General features: G+C 34.9%; 1 protein-coding gene across 3 annotated transcripts in view; it reads left to right on the top strand.

Moving 5' to 3' along the window:
• The window catches only part of IQCM (IQ motif containing M), a 499,469-nt gene that overhangs the window by 198,688 nt on the left and 279,525 nt on the right, over positions 1-21,256 (top strand). For all 3 annotated transcript variants that reach the window (XM_033215450.1, XM_033215451.1, XM_033215449.1), the window contains one exon: positions 17,763-17,878. In XM_033215450.1, coding sequence (XP_033071341.1) covers positions 17,763-17,878 — 116 coding nt within the window. The remainder of the gene's footprint in view (positions 1-17,762; positions 17,879-21,256) is intronic.

Raw genomic sequence — 21,256 nt, 5'->3', positions numbered from 1 at the left:
TAACTGGCTAATTGGATCTACCTAGACTAAGCTAATTCACTGATCGGAATTAGTCAGTAGCTGATATATGGAATCCTACAGTATGTATATTTTCCTGCCTGGCTGCTTTTAATTAGCATAATGTTTTTAGATTTATCCATGTTTTTGCGTATATCAGTAATTCATTCTTTTTATTAATGAGTAGTAGTCCATTGTTTGACTATACCACAGTGTATCAATTCATTATATTATTGAACATCTATCTTATTTCCAGGTTTTATCTAGCATAAAGCTTCTACCAGCATTTGTTTATTCATATTTGTGTGGGCATATGTATTCATTTTTTAAATACCTGGCTGTGAAATTGCTGGATCATAGCATAAATGTATGTTTACTAAGAAACAAAAGCGTTTTCCCATGTACCATTTTACGTTCTCATCAGCCATCTATGAGTGTTTCAGTTGCTCCACATCCTATTCTACATTTTATGTTGTCAATCTCATTTTAATCATGTCAGTGGGTTTACCCATTGGGGTTTCGATTTACACATCCTTGCCTGATGACGGATGATACTAGGCACTTTCTCACATGCATATTTTTTGTCTATTTTCTATTGTGAAGAATCTGTGTCCTTTGCCCATTTAAAAAATTGAGTTGTCTTTTTATAATTGAATTGCAGAACTCTGTATATATTCTGAGTTTAAGTCCTTTGTCATGTGTTGTGAATATTTACTCACAGTCTGTAGCTTGCCTATGTTTTTCTTGACTTTTCTTAAGAACAGTTTTTATTTTTGATTAAGTCCATTTTTTTTCAGTTTTTGAAATAGTGTGATTTTGTTTTGTCTGTTCCACGGTTGTGAAGATTTTCTATTGTTTTTCTCTGGGAGCTTTGTTGTTTTAACTTTCATAGTTTGACCTATGAGCCACCTGAAATTGTTTTGTGTGTGTGGTTTAAGAGAGTACTATTTGTTGAGGAGACTTTTCCTTTTCCACTGAATTGCTTTGGTGCCTTTGTCTTTGATATTATATGTGCAAGTCGATTTAAGTACTCTCATTCTGTTCCATTGGTCTGTTTGTATATCCTCTTGCTAATAGCATATTATCTTAATACTGTAGCTTTATATTAAGTCTTGAAGTCATGTCATATATGCCCTTCAGTTTTATTTCTTTTTAAGATTGTTTTAGTTATTCTTGTGTCTTTTGCCTTTCCAGGTAAAATTTTAAATTATCTTGTCAATTTTCAGAAGAATCCTGCTGTGATTTCAGTTGGGATTACTTTGAATCTATTTATGAATTGAAGGGACATGGAATAACAATCTTAAAATTAAGTCTTCAATCCATGAATATAGTGTATCTCTTTATTAATTTAGGCCTTCTTTAGTCTCTCAATGTTCTATATTTTGAGTGTAAAGTTCTTACATGCTATTTATTAAATTTATCCTTAATACTCAGTCTTGAAACTATTATAATTAATATTGATTTTACATTTTTCAATTGTTTCAGTTACTATATAGATTGCAGTTAATTTTTAATTTACTTTGTATACTGTAACATTGCTAAATTCACTTTCTAGTTCTGCTAGTTTTCTTTTGGATTCATTAGGATTTCTACATACATGGTCATATCATCTGTTAATAAAAACAGCTGTACTCCCTGCCCCCCAATTTTATGTCTACTTATCATTTTCTTATTTTATTTAACTGATTAGAAACTCTAGCACAATGCTGAATAGAAGCAGTGATTATAGACATTCTGCCTTATTTTTAAATCTTAGGCAAGATAGTAAATATTTCACTAATATTAACTATTGGATTTTTATAGTTTCCCTTTCTTGGCATAAGAAGGTTTCCTTTTATTCTCAGTTTGCTATAAATAAAAGTATTTTTTAAAAATGTAAATAGGTGTTGAATTTTGTATAATGCATCTATTTAAATAATTATTTGATTTTTCTCTTTTAGTCTCTTAAGGTAGTAAGTTACACTCATTAATTTTCACATGTAAAGCCAACCTTGCATGCTTGGTGTACACCCAAGTGATCAATATCTTCTTTATCTTATATTTTTCATATATTGATATATTTAATTTGCTAGAATTTTGTTAAAGATTTTGGTATCTATGTTCATTAAGGACATTGTTCTATAATTTTCCTTTCTTGTGATTGCCTTGTCTGATTTGCTATCAGGGTTATAATGGCTTTATAAACTGATTTGGGTTTCTTGTGCCTCCCCCAGCAGCATACAGGTCTTGCCTGGTATCAGTGTAGAGGTGGGGCATGCGTGGCTTTTCTGATCCTTCTCAGCAGCATTTATGCAGTGTTTGGATTGGAGATAGACTTCTCTGGGTTCTTCTGCTCCACCTCCAAACCAAAAGAAGATCCACACACCTCCGTCATGGAGGAGGTCTCTCTTAGGTCTCCTTTCCTGCCACGAGTCTTTCTTGTTGCCAGTCAGTGGAAGCCCTTACATAAGAGTAGGAGAGTCAGTGCAGCTGCCCCTTTTCTCCAGGGCTTCTGAGGATTCTATACTCTCAAATTTGGGTCACAATTGACCTTTAAAGATTAATTAAAATTTTATCTGTTTCTTCTTGTCTGCTTCTGTGGTGGCCATCTCTTCCTCTTTGGTCTGCCCAAGGTATTATAGTATTGTGTTCTGTCTCTGTGGAGGAGTTTGTCAACTTTGTATTGCAGTTCATCAGATTGCTTTGTGACCATAGCACTCTAGCTAAAAAAAGAAATCATTATTTTGTAGACTGTCTGGTTCGTTCTCATTGTTACAGTGCGAAAGATCTTTTTTTTATTTATGGTTTTCTATGTCTAAAGTAAACATCGAACTCTACATATTTTAAGATTTTTAAATGATATTTCTTAATATTGTACCTAAAAGTTGGTGTAATGCATTTTATTTTTCAAATCTCGTATTCTGTGGGCCTGAGTCCAACCTCTCAGCATCTATTTCCTCTATTACTAGAAATAATGGTACTGGAAATGCTTGATTAATTGATGGGCCCTAATTTAAAGAAATATACAGGTATTTCTACAATGTATAGAATAATGAACTATGAGTCAAAAAACAGAGTTGGAATCTCATCAGATTATCAATATATTCTGAGTTTCAGTTTTTTTCTTTTCTAGGACTGGAGAGGTAATTCTTGTTTTTATCTACCTCTCAGTGGACATAAGGCTAACATGAGAAGAGGCATGCAGGTTTTATTTGTAAATTTTTAATATGCAAAATAGATAAGTTAATGATAAGCTATTTTCAGAAAAGAACATAAAATTGGAAACTTTAAAATGAATTTGTATTCTAATAGCTTAACATTCATAATACTTTATGACCTCTTTGCAGTAGGCAGGAGAGGGCATATTTTATACATAGAAATAATTGACAAATGTGTATTGAGTATCTGCTATCTGGGCTACATGCACTGCTTGTTGCTGGAGAGATACTGGAGTACAAAGTAAAGACGTTGACCTAGTGGCACTTACATTCTAGTTAAGAAGATAGCTAATAAGCAAGTAAACACATTTCTGATGCTTTGCTCTAATAGAATAGTTCTGATGTAGGAGTTTACAGTATTTTCAACAGTCACCCTGTGAGGATCTGGAGAGTTGCTTGGGGGATTGCTTAGATGTGCCTCCTAGCACTTTATAATGCAGTTCCATTCTTTGTTTTTTAAAGCCACACTTTGTTGGAAAAGTAGTATTATTCATGTTTTGCTGTGAGTCTGATCTCTTTTCCTCATGAATAGATGTTTAATTCAAACTTTTCTTGGCATTGGAAAAGTTTGTGCATTTTGGAACAAAGTAAAAAACCATTTTATTATGGAAAATCTAAATATACAAAAGTAAAGAAACTAGGATAATAAATCCACAAATATTCATCATCCAGCTCTAATAATTATGAATTCATGGCCAGTATTATTTTATCCACACACCCATCCAATTCCCTTCTCAGCTTGGATTAGATGAGGCAAATTCTTTGATATCCATTCATAAATATTTTTCAGCTTGTTTATAAAAGATGAAGAATCTCTTCTTAAAGCACAATCAAAATACATCACCTAAAATTAACAACATATTAATATGAACTAATATATAGTAATTGTTCTAATGTCCATGTTTCATTATATTTGATAGAGGCTTCATTCAAATACAGATGGAGTTGTTACATCTTTTTTTGCTTCCATCTTTTAAAAGGATAAAGGCTTTTGTTATAAATGTATAGAATGAAAGTGAAAATGTCCTCTGAGTTTTAAAGGCAAAGAAGTGTTGACTAAGGACTTTTTGTTCATGTTTTGAAACGTGACCATACAAAATGCTGTGCTATATGTATATAGGAATACAAATTAATTTTAGATGTCATTCATGTCTTATAAGGAATTTGCAGTCTTGTGGCTGAATTAGAATGCAAGGAAAGGTAATCCGTTTTGTAATCTATAGTACAAGGCAATGGGGTGTTTTCTGTTCCTGTGGTGGATATTAGTAGTTCTCCTTCTCCATGGTCTTTCATGTCAGCATATCAGGATCAGTGAAGTGATTGCAAGGTATATTTTTCTAAATACTGAAAAGAAAAAGCTCACTTTAGGAAGCTGAGGTGGACAGATCACTTGAGTTTGGGAGTTTGAGACCAGCTGGCCAACATGGTGAAACCCCATCTCCACTAAAAATACAAAAATTAGCCAGATGTGGTGGTGCGTACCTATAATTCCAGCTACTCAGGAGGCTGAGGCAAGAGAATCGCTTGAACCTGGGAGGCAGAGGTTGCAGTGAGCCGAGATCATGTCACTGCACTCCAGTCTGGGCAACAGTCAGAGTCTGTCTCAAAAAAAGAAAGAAAAAAAGAAAAAGAAAAAGATAAAGCTGAGAATTATTTAACGTTTTAATAATTAGAGTAGATTCAGGGTTATCTTTGTTATCACATCGTCACATTCCTTTGAATTAAAATGTACCATCATGAGTGGAAAGAAAAAAAATAACGGTATAGCTTGGCCTTCAAAATTGCCCATACTTTGGGAAGGTAGAGATCAGTGAGGATGGATTATTGGAGGACCATGGCTTAGGCAACTGTGTGGAGATTATTTTAGGTTAAGGTAGTAGAGTAGTTTAACTGGAGGGAAGGTTCATATGTGGACATAGTAGTTAGTAAGACCAGTAAGAGAGACTGAAAAATAAACTTAATTTTGTTCTTAATTCTTAAAATTTCTATGAAAGTAGTACATATTATGTTTCTCAAAAAAACCAAATTATGTTGAATTTGATCTGTTGGTGTGTAGGAGGGAGAAGACAGAGAATATTTAGAATATTTTATTAGTACCATCAATTTTCAATTATTAGTAATAATGGAAGCAGAATCCATGTGGCTATCTGAGCTTCATAGATAACATCCAAAGCATTGATATTCAGATTTTTCTTCATCCTCGTAAGACTTAGTCTTTTACTTATATTGATAACAAGTAGAAATAATGATTTGTGTTACACTTTGCTTTCTTTCTGATGAGAGGACTGAAAAGGATAGGTAGAAATTGGCTAATCCGTACATCTACTAATTGTAAACATTGATCACAATAATAGAAAGTCTTTGCCTTAGCTCATTTCACTATTCTTGTTTCTTATATTTATGTGTGATATTTGCTTTTTATCTTTATCTTTTACTTTAGCTTTATCACTTGGACTTCATGAGCCTCTCAGTACTAACACAGATTTTTAATTTAATTCTCCACATTACTATGCCTACAATTTAGTGAAGTTCCCACCAGTCTTATACAGTTCCTACCTTGTAAGGTGACAAGCTAGTTTCTAAAGTAAAACATTTGGAATGAATACATAGATATAGGCAGGGCTAAAATTTTGTTCTGTAGTTATCCCTTTGTTTTTGTCTCCAGGATCTTTTTTTCCTCTTTTGAATGTATTATGTTAATGAGCTTTTTTTTTTTGAGACGAAGTCTGGCTCTGCCGCCCAGGCTGGAGTGCAGTGGCCAGATCTCAGCTCACTGCAAGCTCCGCCTCCCGGGTTCACGCCATTCTCCTGCCTCAGCCTCCGGAGTAGCTGGGACTACAGGTGCCCGCCACCTCGCCCGGCTAGTTTTTTTTTTTTTTTTTTTTGTATTTTTTTAGTAGAGACGTGGTTTCACCCTATTAGCCAGGATGGTCTCAATCTCCTGACCTCGTGATCCGCCCGTCTCGGCCTCCCAAAGTGCTGGGATTACAGGCTTGAGCCACCGCGCCCGGCCAATGAGCTTTCAGTAAAGATAATGTTACATTAGTGACCTTCAATCTTCTGACAAACCAGTCATCAAAAACTGATGAAAATAACAAAATTAATACTCTTTTTTAGGGGATTAGTTTCTTATTTTTGTTTCCTAAAAAGGCTAGCTCATTGAATTTGCTCAGAATTTGCACCATTATTCTAGCTCATGCATAACCTGTGAATAAATAAAATACCAAAGATTTATGACCATACATTTTGTAGGTAGTTTTTGTTTTCTAAAGCTTAATCATTCTTTCACATTACCAATCAAATACCTCTTCATTGTAGAAATTCTGGAAAACCAAATGTTCAGGTCTGTTTCTTTATAAAACCTGTAGAAATTTCCTTTAGTGATGGAGCTTATATGTGAAGATATCATGGAAAGTCATCCCTTGACCCCTGTCATTCTTGCTTCTAGATTTCTCAGTGCTGGGATTATCAACCAGCTTTAGAGAGAACTGGTGAGGTTGGTTCACCTCTCAGTTAACATGGCCTGCTTCTATTCATTCACCTAGCTTTTAAACTGTTAACATGTAAGATTTGATTTTATCAGGTTATTTCTATGTGGTATAGAAACCAAACTGGGCAGAGTTTGAGCCAAATATGTCCAATGTGCTTAATCACTCATGTCCAACTCATATGTGTTTGCTTCAGACTCACAGACTGCTTCCTAATCTTGTACTCCAAAGCTCAGTGGCAAGTCTGGTTTCACAGTGAAACCATGGTTTAGGTACAATGGCAATTGATATGGAGAAAAAACAATTAGAATAACATTCCTTAAGAGGTGGCTGTATGTAAGTCAGATATTTAAGGTTTCATAAACTCCACAATCAGCCCATTCAGAAATAAAAGAACAGAATACAGAAAAAAAAAAAAATCGATCAAACCAAAAGCTACTACTTTTATCATTTTGGCACAATTTCGTCAAGTCTTTTTGTTTATGGACTTTTTTTGGTCCATAATTAAAAGCACAAGGTATATGAGACTTTTTTCTTACAATACAGTTATAATGTAAAATATTTCATGAGCATAACTTTTGTTGTTGAGGAATAAGTCAATGCATGATATAGTAAAATTTACCCAGTCTCCCATTTCTGGACATTTATATTATATTTACATTTATATTTTTTCCAGTTTTATTTTTATGTTGGAGTCCCAAAGACTACCCCAAGTTTGGTGATTCATTAGAGGATCTCACAGTACTTAGCATATGGTTGTAGTCATGGCTAAGGTTTATTACAGTGAAAGGTTGCAAAGCAAAATCAGCAAAGGGAAGAGGTACAGGGAATGAAATCCACAGGAAACCGGGAGCAAGAGTCCAATAGTTCTCTCCCAGTGGAGTCAGAAAGGATGCCCTGCATTCCTCCAGCAACAAGTCATATAACATGTGTGAAGTGTTATATACCTGGGATGTTTAAAACTTAGTACTCACAATTTTTATTGGAGCCTAGTCACATAGGCATACTCTGCCTAGCATGTACCAACATTCTGGATATCTGGAAGGAAAGCAGGTATTCAGCAAAAACCATATTGCTTGCACAATTGGTCTGGGTATAGTGAGACACTCTTATCATTTAGGGAAAGTTTTATATCAGGAATTGTTTACCTGCTGAGTTCTAAGATATCAACTGAAGGTCAACTTTACAAGCAGATGTTGCTAAGAGTAGCAGTCTCAAGCTTGCTATATTAAATGTTTTCTGTATAATTATTATAAATAATGCTATAATAAACAATTTTGTTAACCTTTAGTCACATTTCAGATAAGTTTCTTAGGAAAGACTCTTAGAAATTGGTATTAAAAATATGAACATTTAAAAGACTTTTATTACTGACAATTACTTTCCTAAAAGTCTTTTCAAATTTTCATTTTCATCAGAGATGTATGAGTTTAGGCATCAAAGCCTTGGCTAAAATAGGTAAGGTACATATGATTCATTAATATATGATAAACTTGGAATAAGTATTTTTTTAAAAAAATCAAATTATGTGAGATAAACAAAAGACTAGTTAATTGTTGCTTCTTTTCAGGTAGACTACTAAGAATATGCCCTTTAAATTATCACTCGGTGTCCACTTTTCCCCAGGACCTCTGTCTTGCTTGTTTAGAAACCTATACTTCACTGTCATCTGTAAAACATGTGTCATCTAGTTCACCAGAACAATCATTTGTGCTACACAATTAGTGCATATCCTGTTCCAGTAACTGTGGTTATGCAGGCAGCAAAACTGCTCGGGACACAGTCTCAATCCTGCTGGAGTTTGCAGCCCATTGCCCGCAAGAGCTGCGTTTGGCAGGGTGCTTCCTGACGAAAATGACAAATATGCTGCCATCCAAGAGGCTTTTTCAAATTACGAAGCCAGATAGTAGCCCCTACATTGCAGAAGTCAATCTTTGATAGACTTGTCATCAGGACCTCCAATTTTCTTAATCAAGAGTCTTCACTTTGTAAGCCTGAGACCAAAGTTTTGTAAAGCTATTATGACACAGCAGGCTGTCTGTCTTCCTTCCCGGGAAGGTAATGTGAGTTCTTACTTTTACCTGATACTGTGGTTCACACACTGCCCACCCCCCCCAACCGCACACCCACTCCCTCAAAGGTACCATTGAGGGCATATTTAAAGGAAACATTCATTTTATTATGTATCTTTATTAAAGGAAGTTTAAACAAATTGTATTTTCTCCTTTACAAATACAAAATGTTCTCTTTAGAAAAAGATGAGTGAAATTTAGTCTCAATCTAATGTTTCCTTAGAGGCAAACATTTCTAAACTTCATTTTGCTTTCTCCATACCTTGCTTTGCTCATAATTTTTACATAATTTTTGCCCATTTTTACATAAAATTATAAAGACTTATTTTTAATGTGTTTTCTCTAAAATTGCCATTAGTTATGATTAATTGCAAAACATTTGGAAAATACAGAACATTATCATGACAGCTACCTAGTATTCTGCTGCCCAAAGACAATTGCTTGTTATTTTTTTTTTCTCTTAGTTAAGCCACCCAGCTTTATAGGATCACCCAGAGGCTGCTCCCATGATATAAGGAAGAGCTTTGTGAAGGGCATGGTCATGATTCAAGTGATTCAGTTTGAGTTGCTAAAACAGAGAAAATTCATATTTAAGTTATAAGAAAATAAAAATCGCCATTATATTGGGTCTCTGGGTACATGTGCTAAACCAAATAAAATGTTTAGTCTTTGCAAGTGCCTAACAGTACAAACTGGTTATTGTTTCTTTGGATAATCATAGAACAGAAATCCGTTTGAAAGCTCATTTCATTTGAACTGTGAGTAAGTTCAAGTTTATACCCTAGGGGGAAAAAAATGGTTTGGTTCCTAAGAAAGTAGAATATGCAGAATAGAAACTGTGAGGTGAAGCCAGGCAGGACCACACTTTAAGACCAAGCTGTAGTATCCATGTAACTGCACCTGATCCTGTGAGAACTGAGTACACTGGTGAGGCGAAGAACTGCTAGTTCTCTTATACTGTGGTTTCTAAATTCTTTTATTGATTCATGCTTCAGTCTTCAGTTAAGTGTTTTCTGAGCAAATTTTCAGAGCATTGGTATATTTGATAATGATTTTTTTCCTGGCCTTTACACATTGAAGACAGTTTGGTTATAAAATTTATTTAACTTTTCACTTTCCTGAAAATTCTGTTGGTGGTCTATTATTTGTTGATTCTTTTGCTGTTTCACAGAAGAAATTTGAGAATAACCTGGAGTTTATACCTTTGCAGATGTTTTTCTTCTTGGATATGTATGAAATTTTCTTTATTCTTATCATTTAAATTTTCTTTACTCCTGTAATTTTGCAGAATATATTTGTATGCAAGTCTCTTTTAATAAACTTACCCCAAAATTCAATAAACTCCAATAGTCAGATGATTCAAATCTTTTGTTCAGCTCAGGAAATTATTACATAGCATATTTTCTTCATTTCTGATTGTTCTAGTTTCATCTTCAGTAATGTGTGTGGTTCCTTTGATGGATATTTATTTTTTGTGCTCTTTAATCTATAATCTTCTCTCTTATAATTCTCATCTTTGATGCTTTTCTTCTGCATTCTAGGAGTGCTTGCCAAATCCAGTCATTTGATATTCTATGCTGTCACTTATACTCCTACTAACTCTGAAGTACATTTTTATTCTGCCATTACATTTTTGGTTTCTTTGTATTTCTTCCCTTTTAAAAATGCTAATTTTCATTTTTATTTGACTTACAATTATTATTATTGTTAAACTCTTAGTTATTTCCTTATTGTTTTGACTTCTATTTCAAGGAGTTGGCTTACTATAATATAGTGAGAATGCCAAGCACTTTTCTATAATTTTCCCATGTGTCTAGCAGAATATTTTTAGACTTAAACACTTTTACTGAATTTTTAGAATTGTAGACTGTGTTAGTTTCCCTAAGGCTGCTGTAACAAATTACCGAAAACCTGGTAACTTGAAACAATCCCCAATTTTTTCTTATATTTGTAAAGGCTAGAAGTTTGAAATCAATTTCACTGAATTAAGTCAAGGTGTCTGCAGGAGTAGTTCCTTCCAGAGACACTAGGGAAGAATCTCTTTCCTTGTCTTTTCCAGCTTCTGGAGGCCACCTGCATTCTTTGGCTCAGGAGCCCTTTTTCACATCACTCCATTCTATTTTTTGCCTCATCACATCTTCTCTTCTGTAGTAAAGTCTCCCTCTGCCTCTCTTGTAAGGACACTTGTAATTACATGTGGGGCCCACCAGGACAGTCCCAGATAATCTCCCTCCCCATTTCAGAATCCTTAATTTAATCACAGTTGCAAAGTCTCTTTTGCCATATAAGCTAACATTTATAGGTTCCAGGGATTAGGACATGGTTCTCTTTCTGACTGGTCTACCAGAGACCCTTTCCCTTGTGTCAGTCACAAGTAAGCTTCAAGGTAGATCTGGGTTCACACAACCTCTTACCCTCTGTCTGAACTTGAGCAAGGGACATAATAAGTTTTCTCCTCTGTCAAATGGAACATCCACCTCATAGGGTTATTCTGCAGCATAGGTCAGGTAATGTGTGTAAATTCTTTAGTAATTTGAGCCTTCAATAAGTGTTAACAAGTATTACCATGATTAATATAGGCCCTAGTTTATTTACTCTGCCCCAGATAAGGAGAAATTGATCTATGCAGTGAGTGATTACAAATAGAAAGAACGTGTGGATTTTTCTCAGTCCTGAGAAAAATCTAGTTCTATAGTTGATGATCAGGTGTCGATACCTGGTTCTCTGCCTAATTCCCAATAACTTGCAGACATCTGTCTCAAACAGTTGAGCTCTGCTAAGGTGGAGACTTGCCTATTCTACACCTTCGTTCTTATTATTTTCAGCTATTTAGCTCATGAAAAATTACAATCTCCATTATGCATTGTTATCAATACGTACCCTTCCCAGCCTCCACACAGAACTCTTTCCTTTCCATAGGACTGTATCAAATACTGCTGCTGAAGTCAGGGCTGCTTTCTTTCCTAGTTGTCCTGGAGCTGTAGTGTCTACGTGAATTGTGGTAGATGAAGGTAGGAAAAGGAAATCAGTTATTTTAAAGCAGCACCTACATTGTAGAGAAACATTTTTCATTCTTTTTTTTTTTCTGTATTTTTTTCCTTGGGAGATATTAAGCATCTTTCTACCGTTTTTCAGATTAGGGAGGGGTGAGTATATTATTATGTAAAAGTCACTGATTGCTTTCTTCAATTCATTTCCATTATCCTAATTAAATTTTCTTCTTAATTGCAAATTGGTAAATAAATTAGATTTATTTTTTGTGACCTTGAGATTTTCATCTTCTCCTTTGTCATTATAGTATTTATTTATTGAGGTGGTAAAGGGGCTGCCTCACAGCCAAGGGTAACAGACCATATTGAACCAGAAGTCATTATTTTCTTGAAGTTTTTTTAATCTACTATTAGCTTCAAAGTATCTTCCCAACTGTTCGAATACTTGGCAATTCAGAAAGATGTTACGCAACAGTAATGCTACTGTTCTATATCACATTCTTTTCTAGTCAGAATGAATTCCCTTATATATTCTGACTTACCTTAAGCTTATTTGCTTCTTAGTATTTGCTCTCTATCTACAAACCTCTGGTTTCTTCAGATAGCCAAAAAAGGATTAAAAGTATGTCTTACTTGCTATAAACTCATATATATATATGTTTATTAAGTATAACTCACAGAATCACAAGATTTGGAAAGCCAATCCAAGTTCCAAAACTGAAGAACTTGGAGTCTGATGTTCGAGGGCAGGAAGCATCCAGCATGGGAGAAAGATGTAGGCTGAGAGGCTAGGCCAGTCTGTCTTTTCATATTTTTCTGCCTGCTTATATTCTAGCCATGCTGGCAGCTGGTTAGATTGTGCCCATCCAGGCTAAGGGTGGGTCTGCCTTTCCCATTCCACTGACTCAAATGCTAATCTCCTTTGGCAACACCCTCACAGACACACCCAGCATCAATACTTTGTATTCTCCAATCCAATCAAGTTGACACTCATTATTAACCATCACAGCACACAAAGTGTTAAACAGAACATAGTATGAAAAGAATTATCCATATTTCTTAGATATTTTATAACATAGAAACGGTATCCATTATTATTAACCGGCATTCACTAGATGTACATAATTTAGTCTATCGAATCTGTCAGGACTCAGAACACGATACCCCAAAAATGTGGTCTCTCGGCATACTGAGTATTTTGAGCTGCAAGGATTGAGAGGACAGTAGAAGCAGGAAGCTCTCTCTGGATTTTTCTCCCTAGAAGCTGGACATAGAAACTAAGGAATTCCTTTACTCCAAAGCTAGCCATAAAACCCAGGAAATTCACTCTCTGGCGTCCTACCTTCCCTCCTGAAGACTCTCTTGTGACAAATGTCCTGCCCCATACCTGGAAGCCAAGACAAATCTGAAGAAATAGGCCTTGCTGAGTTTCCCCTAGTTTGCTATCATAAGGTCATACTGCATTTTTGTCCAATCATACTTCTACATGACTGTCCATTCTTCATAAAAAATATAGTTTTCCCTGAGTCTTTGGGTCTTCATTTCTGAAGCTTCCCATGTTACACAAAACTTTGATAAACAAGCTTCTTATACTTTTCTCTTGTTTATCAGTCTTTGTTATAGAGATATCACCTCCATGAACACTTCCAATGGGCGAGGAAAATATATTACTTTTTCTACTCGACAAATCCTTGTTTTAATTAAATCCTTTTGGAAACATCTTATTATAAACAAACAAAAGAAGGTGGTTTAAGTAATTTTAGAGTATATGCCTTGTTCATTTTGTACTATAAATTCAACACATAAGAACTGATTTAAATGGACATTTCAGTCATTAATTCTAAAATTTAAACTAATGTAACAGATGGAATTCAGCCACCCAAGCAAGCTTCTGGGGTTTGATTATTCAAATGATTAAGATGCTATTTGTCAACTCTAGTTTACCACCCCTTTTAATTATATAGATAATCAAACTAAGAACTGCTAATTCTGTCTCCTAGTTTGTAATTACCAACAGATTAAAACTGCATGTGCAATTAACTCAAAGAATTAATTGATACGAGAGAATTGATAAAAGGGAAACAGAACGAGCTTGGCATAAAAGAGGCTCTAGGGACACAGGACCACTAAACCCAGTAATGTCTTTGGTTTTATCATATCCTAATAAAGATTCATTTTCATTTGAACTTCCTTCTACTCTGGAAGGCAGATATACAGACTATTTCTTAAGAGCATTTGGTTTCTAAGTTGACTGAAACAGTGTATTTTTAAACGCTGAACTACTATTGCCTTTGGGTCTTTTGCTGATATCCAGGTGAATTGAACCAATCTATTCATTTGCGATATGAAGATAATATTTGTCAATACAAAAATTACAGATGTGGGGACTGTTTTAACTACCTAAGAATTTTTCTTTCCTTCCTTTTTCTTTCCCTTGTTTCTCATTCCCTGACATTATCACCTGTCATATACGATCTTTTCAGTTTTCTGTGAGTCATTTGTGTAATTTAAGCTTCTAAAATAACAACTGCTTATTAGGTTTTGGAAATGTCTCCCACCTATGTAAATAATTGGCTAATTGTCAACTACATAAATTTGAATAAAAACAGAAAATAAAATTGAAAAATGATGATCATTATAAACATCAGGAGGCCGAGACGGGCGGATCACGAGGTCAGGAGATTGAGACCATCCTGGCTAACACGGTGAAACCCCGTCTCTACTAAAAATACAAAAACTAGCCGGGCGAGGTGGCGGGCGCCTGTAGTCCCAGCTACTCGGGAGGCTGAGGCAGGAGAATGGCGTAAACCTGGGAGGCGGAGCTTGCAGTGAGCTGAGATCCGGCCACTGCACTCCAGCCTGGGCGACAGAGCGAGACTCCGTCTCAAAAAAAAAAAAAACAAAAAACAAAAACATCAGGATGATGCTAGAAAATGAGGGAAGATGGTCTGGTGAAAAATATCTAAAAATAAGAATTTTAAAAGTCCATTTTTAAGGATTTTCTGTTTCTTCATGTATTTGTTTCTGTTGGATTCTATGGGACCTTTCACTCTTACGGTTTTGTTGGTTAGCCTTGTAGTCAATGCCAAATCAGTTTTAATCCAGGAGCACACGCGCGTGTGTGCACACAGACACTTGGGGCAAACCATTATATTCAGTTTTATGGTGCATACAAAGCAAGCGAAAGACTTTTAAGTCGATATGCAAATTAGATATGCAGAAAGGCAGCACGCTAACATGAATTAATATTTTTTGATGATAGTCTGAAATATTGAAGAAATGCAAAGTCAGATATCAGTATGAGTAGTTAATTAACAAATTTTTTTATGTTCAAGGATAGCTACTTTTTAACTCCTTGTTAAACTGAGGTGACCATTTTGGTTTCTTTCCAAATCTTGATATTGAGTTTTCCTCAGATTTGTTTACTCTTACGATATTTTCTTCTGTCCTGCTGACTGATAACTGGGATTACTGACAAGATTTCTGTTCCATCTATCAATATATAGCCTACTCTTGTGCAGATGTGTACACACACACATGCACACACACACACACACACCCCTGGGATTCAGAACCTTTATTTCTATGTGGCATTATCTGTGAAGATTGTTGACTCCAGGAAGGGTTTGTGAAGATTTAGTCTGATTAATGACTTTGGTTTTCATCAAACTATTAGCTTGTAACTTTCGACCGACTTTGTGGAATAAATTGGAATTTGTTGCATGTCACCTTCTGTGCCTGGCTTCTAAGGGGGAGTCATTAGCATACATCAGTATGTGAATGATTACCTTGAGGATTTTAGTGGAGGCTTTACTGCTTCCAGAAAAGATATAGCTATATTTTCTAGTATGATACCTATATACTGGGAGAAAATAATGCATGGTGTTTTCAACTCTGTGAGTCTGCTTTGTGAGTAAACAAGATAAAACATTTGAAAATGCTCTGGACACTATTGGAAAAATAAGTCGTGTAGGTTTTAGTTTCATATATTGGGCTGGACTCTTCAGTATCAAGAAGATAACCTCTTTGCCTGTAAGATTTAACCTTTTCAGACCAATTCTTTTTTTAATCACAGAGGAATTTTATTTATTTATTTAATTTTATTTTTTAAATTAACAAATAATAATTGTACACATTCATGGGAGTACAGAGTGATGTTTTTATACATATAATATATAGTGATCAGATCAGGGTAGTTAATATATTTATCATCTCAGACATTTGTCTTTTCTTTGTGTTGGGAATGTTCAGTATCCTCCTTCTTATTCACCAGTGTTTTCATAGCTACCTCATTCACATTGCTAATAAATCAGAAACACAGAGCTGTTCCAGGTAAGTTATAGTCCTTGCCTTGAAACAGTTTATAAATTCAAAAAGAAGATTGGAAAGAGAAGCACGATTATCTAAAATATCAGATATCGTTTATTGTATGTAATGGTGCATTAAGGGGAGTGGGTAGGTCAGGAATAATGCTGATAAGTTGGAGAATGCTTTGAATTCATTAAGAGGGCTTCATAAGAAATGTAAGCCTGTATGCATCTTAATAACTCTTGTGTTACTCTTTTATACTCCCTTGGTCTTATAAAGCTGCCAGATGAAAATATAAAGGGCATGGCCTTTTCCTTGCTATCTTCTTCTTAGGTACTAAAATGCTCAGATTCTCTACAAGCTACTTGTTATTGGCCTTTGCTTCCATTAAAGAATTTTGAGTTCGAGACCATCCTGGCTAACACTGTGAAACCCCGTCTCTACTAAAAAATACAAGAAATTAGCCGGACGTGGTGGCAGGTGCCTGTAGTCCCAGCTACTCAGGAGGCTGAGGCATGAGAATGGCATGAACCCCGCGAGGGGAAGCTTGCAATGCAGTGAGCCAAGATCCCGCCACTGCACTCCAGCCTGGGAGAAAGAGTGAGACTATGTCTCAAAAAAAAAAAAAAAAAAAAAAGAGAATTCCACTGATTCACATTGAATTTTGATTGAAATATATGATTGTGTTGCCTCTTCAAGAGATTTTGCCTTTTTGAAAGAGTGCAGAGACTCTTGACTGAAATGGATGAAGTAGAATGTGTATGTAATGATTACAATGTCTCTGAGATAACATTACCTTTTTATTGTTTTATGTTACTTCGTCGCCTCCCCATAGACCACTCAACTTATGATCCTGTAAATAAATTGAAGCAGTGAAGCGAGAGAATTTATTACTTCTTGAGTTTTCTATAAATTTATATACAACTAAGCAGTCCATGGATGACTTTATTACATTGAAAGTTTCAGGAAAGACTATATAGATACACATATATACATATATGAAGGAAAATTGGAAATATGAAAATAGTTGGGTTCATTTGGATGGGAGGATTGAACTGAATTTTCTTCTTTTTAAATGATTAATATCTCTGAGAAAAAAAAAATGGACAAATCAATCTTAAATCTCCTTCCTATGATTAAAGAAAAAAGGTTCCTGTAGAAATCTTATGTACCAACTGCCATGAGACAGAAGAAATATGTGGTGATGCTGGCTAACCTTTTGTGCTTTCAACCTATTTACCTTAAACACTTTTCATAATTTAATTTACTTTGCAATATCAAAACATGTGCCTTATAAAATACTGAATTTTCTTTTAAAGTGTGTAATACAGAGAGGTTTTCCTTTTATTTTTATAAGTGCTATTCGCAAATATGATTTTGCTTTAAGCCTCCTTTAAAGAAAAAGAGGTTGATGTTCTTCAGGAGGAGATAGTGAAGAGAATGAACCTATTCGTTTTCTGATGGGCACACTGTGCAATAAAAACACGAGAGCCTTACCATATGAAGACGCCAGTTAAGTGAAGCCTCTCTCTCTATGCAGTCCTATCATTTCTTCATTTCTCTCTGATTAGATGACAAGATGTGATTTTAATACAGAATAGTGAGGCCATAAAGATGATTTGCTTTACTCTTTGCAACATTAAGCAATATAGTCAGTGTGTACTTTTCCCGGATAAATATTGTTTTAACCTGCATTGATATTTCTAACAGACAAAGCATTCTATGACTGGAGAAGATTTGTGCCGACAAGGTCTTTCTCTTTGGCTTATGACTCCGGTCGAGTTACTTTCTCTCAATCATCATCAATATTTCGGGATTATTATACTGTAAGTATTTATAAAACTGGATGTAGATTTGAATTATCATTTTTCCAGTAAATTATTGGGTTAATTTTGATGAAAGCACTTGAGATTTTACTATGGACCTATTTCAGTCCTAAGATAGTTCTCCACTGAAATTCATTTTTTTCTGAAGCAATGCTTTAGTTCTGTTCTTGTGTCTTGTGTAAATCTTGCTGATCACCCAATCCCACAATATGCGTGTCATTTTTTATTTGAAGAGCATTAGTTAAAGTGATCATCACATGGTTTGCCCCAAATGTGTTAGCACCTCAACTATTTTTGTCATGGTATATAGGCTATGAAGAAAACATAATGAAGGCAAGGGGAGAATGTAGATATCTGTTAAAGGCATAATAATGAAAGGATTAAAAAATCTAAGAGCAGTTTTATGATCACATGTTGATGGTTTTCTGAATGAAGGCTCTAATCCAGGACATGAGAACTTGTGATATTAAAGCAGAATTGGTACTTTAAATTCATCTATTTCTCAAAGCATGTCCTAATATATACATGTGAATAGCAGAAGAAACTCATGTTATTCAGACATCTTTAGCAACAATTTCTTAAAAGACCATGTAATGCTATTTTACAATATTGTGTTTCTCAGTGTCTGTAAATATGTCTGGGTTTCTTGCATCTCCTACATGTTCTGTTCTGTGTGTGAATATGTCTGTCCTGTCCTTCATCTTCTTTATCTTTTTCTCTCTTTTCATATCACTGATTTTTTTTTTTCCTGGACTTGCCATTTGCTGCTGTTACAAAATACCACAGACTGGATGGATTAAATAACGAAAATTTATTTTCTTACTGTTCTGGAGGCTGGAAGTCCAAGATAAAGTTGCTAGCAGCATTGGTTTCTACTGAGACCGCTTTCCTTGGCTTGCAGACTGCTACCTTCTCATTGTGTCCTCACATTGTCTTTCTTCTTTTTGTTTGAGATGGAGTCTCACTCTGTTGCTCAGGCTGGACTGCAATGGCGTGATCTCAGCTCACTGCAACCTCCACCTGCCAGGTTTAAGTGATTCTTGTGCCTCAGCCTTCTGAGTAGCTGGGATTACAGATGCTTGCCACTGTGCCTGGATAATTTTTGTATTTTTAGTAGAGACGAGGTTTCACCATATTAGTTAGGCTGGTCTCAAACTCCTGACCTTAGGTGATCTGCCCACTTTACCCTCCCAAACTGCTGGCATTACAGGTGTCTGCCACTGTGCCTGGCCATGTTGTCTTTCTTCTGTGCTAATGCATCCCTGGTGTCATATTGGATTAGGACCCTACCCTTATGACATCATTTAATATTAATTACCTCCTTAAAGGCCTTATTTCCAAATTAAGATACAGTGGTGGTTTGAACTTCTACATATGAATTTCAAAGGGACACAATTTAGTCCATAACATCATTAGACAACTGAAATATATTTTACAAAATTATTTTATCTACCTGTTGAATAGTTCTTAATCTGTCATTTTAAATAACACATGTTGAATTTTTATTTTTTTCTGTAAACCAAAACTTTTAAGTTATTAATATATAATATTTAGCATATGTTGCTAAATTCCTTGTGAGTCAAATTTACTAAAACTAATTTTATTTTATTTTTAATGTTTGTATTATGTTTGTTTTTATAGATTTAGCGATAGTGCAGTTAGTTGTTTTACATGGATAGTTATATTGTGCTGAAGTCTGGACTTTCAGTGTAGCTGTCACCTCAATAATGTACATTGTCCACAATAGATAGCATTTCATCCCTCACCCCTATCCCATCCTCCCACCTATCAGCATCTCCAATGTCTATTGGATGACCATTGCTATCCATAGTTTAGCTCCCATTTACAAGTGAGAACATGTGGTTTTTGACTTTCTGCTTCTGAGTCATTTCGCTTAGGATAATGGCCTCCAATTCCATCCAGATTGCTTCAAAATACGTGATTTCATTCTTTTATATGACTGAGTAGTATTCCACGGTGTGTGTATGTATATATATATATATATATTTCCCATATTTTTAATCCAATCATCTATTGATGGACATTTACATTTATTTCATGACTTTGTTACTGTAAACAGTGCTGCTATAAACATAATGAATGTGTGTATCTTTTTTGATACAATGATTTCTTTTTGTTTGGGTAGATAGTAGTTGGATTGCTGAACTGAAGGGTAGTTCTATTTTTAGTTCTGAGAAATCTCCAGACTGTTTCCCATAGAGGGTGTACTAACTTATATTTCCACTAATTGTATAAGTGTTCCCTTTTCTCTGCATCCTCACCAACGTCTATTGTTTTTGACATTTCAGTAGCCACTCTGATGTGTAAGATGGTGTTTCATTGTGGTTTTAATTTGCATTTCTTTGGTGATTCGTGATGTGGAGCATTTTTTCATATGTTTGTTGGCTGCTTGTGTGTCTTGTTTTGAAAAATGTCCACTTATGTCCTTTGCCCACTTTTTAATGGGATTATTTGGTTTTTTCTTGTTGTTTGCATTTCTAATAAATTCTGGATATTAACCTTTTGTCAGATGCATGTTTGCAAATATTTTCTCCCATTTGGTAAGTTGTCTGTTTGTTCCTTTAATTATTTCTTATCTTGTGCAGGAGCTTTTCAGTTTAATGAGATCTCATTTGTCCATTTTTGATTTCATTGCATTTCCTTTTGAGGGCTTATCTGTAAATTCTTTGCCTAGGCCAATGTCCACAAGAGTTTTTCCTAGGTTTTCTTCTAGGATTTTTGTGGTTTCAGGTCTTAAGTTTAAGTCTTTAATCCATCTTGAGTTAATTCTTACATACAGTGAGATATAGGGGTCCAGTTTTATTCTTCTGCATATGGCTTTCCAATTTTACCAGCACCATTTCTTGAATAGGGTGTCCTTTCCCCAATGTATTTTTTAGTTGACTTTGTCAAAGATCACTTGGTTGTAATAATGTAACTTTATTTCTGGGTTATTTATTTTTCCATTGATGTATGTGTCTATTTTTGAACCAATATCATGCTGTTTTGATTATTATAGTCTTATATAATTTGAAGTCAGGTAATGTGATACCTCTAGCTTTATCATTTTTGCTTAGGATTACTTTGGCTATTCAGGCTCTTTTTTGCTTCCATATAAATTTTAGGATTATTTGTTCTAATCCTGTGAAGAATGGCATTGGTAATTTGACAGGAATTGTATTAAATCTATACATTGCCTTGGGCAGTATGATCATTTAAACTATTTTTATCCTTCCAATTCATGAGACTGGGATGCTTTTCCATTTGTTTGTGCCATCTGTGATTTCTTTCATCAGTATTTTTTAGTTTTCCTTCTTGAGATCTTTTCCTCCCTAGCTTAAACGTATTCCTTGGTGTTTTTTTTTTTTTTCTGTACCT

The sequence above is a fragment of the Trachypithecus francoisi genome, unplaced genomic scaffold, assembly GCF_009764315.1.
Source record: "Trachypithecus francoisi isolate TF-2019V2 unplaced genomic scaffold, Tfra_2.0 Lachesis_group1, whole genome shotgun sequence".
NCBI lineage: Eukaryota > Metazoa > Chordata > Mammalia > Primates > Cercopithecidae > Trachypithecus > Trachypithecus francoisi.
This window is presented reverse-complemented; position numbering and strand designations above follow the sequence as displayed.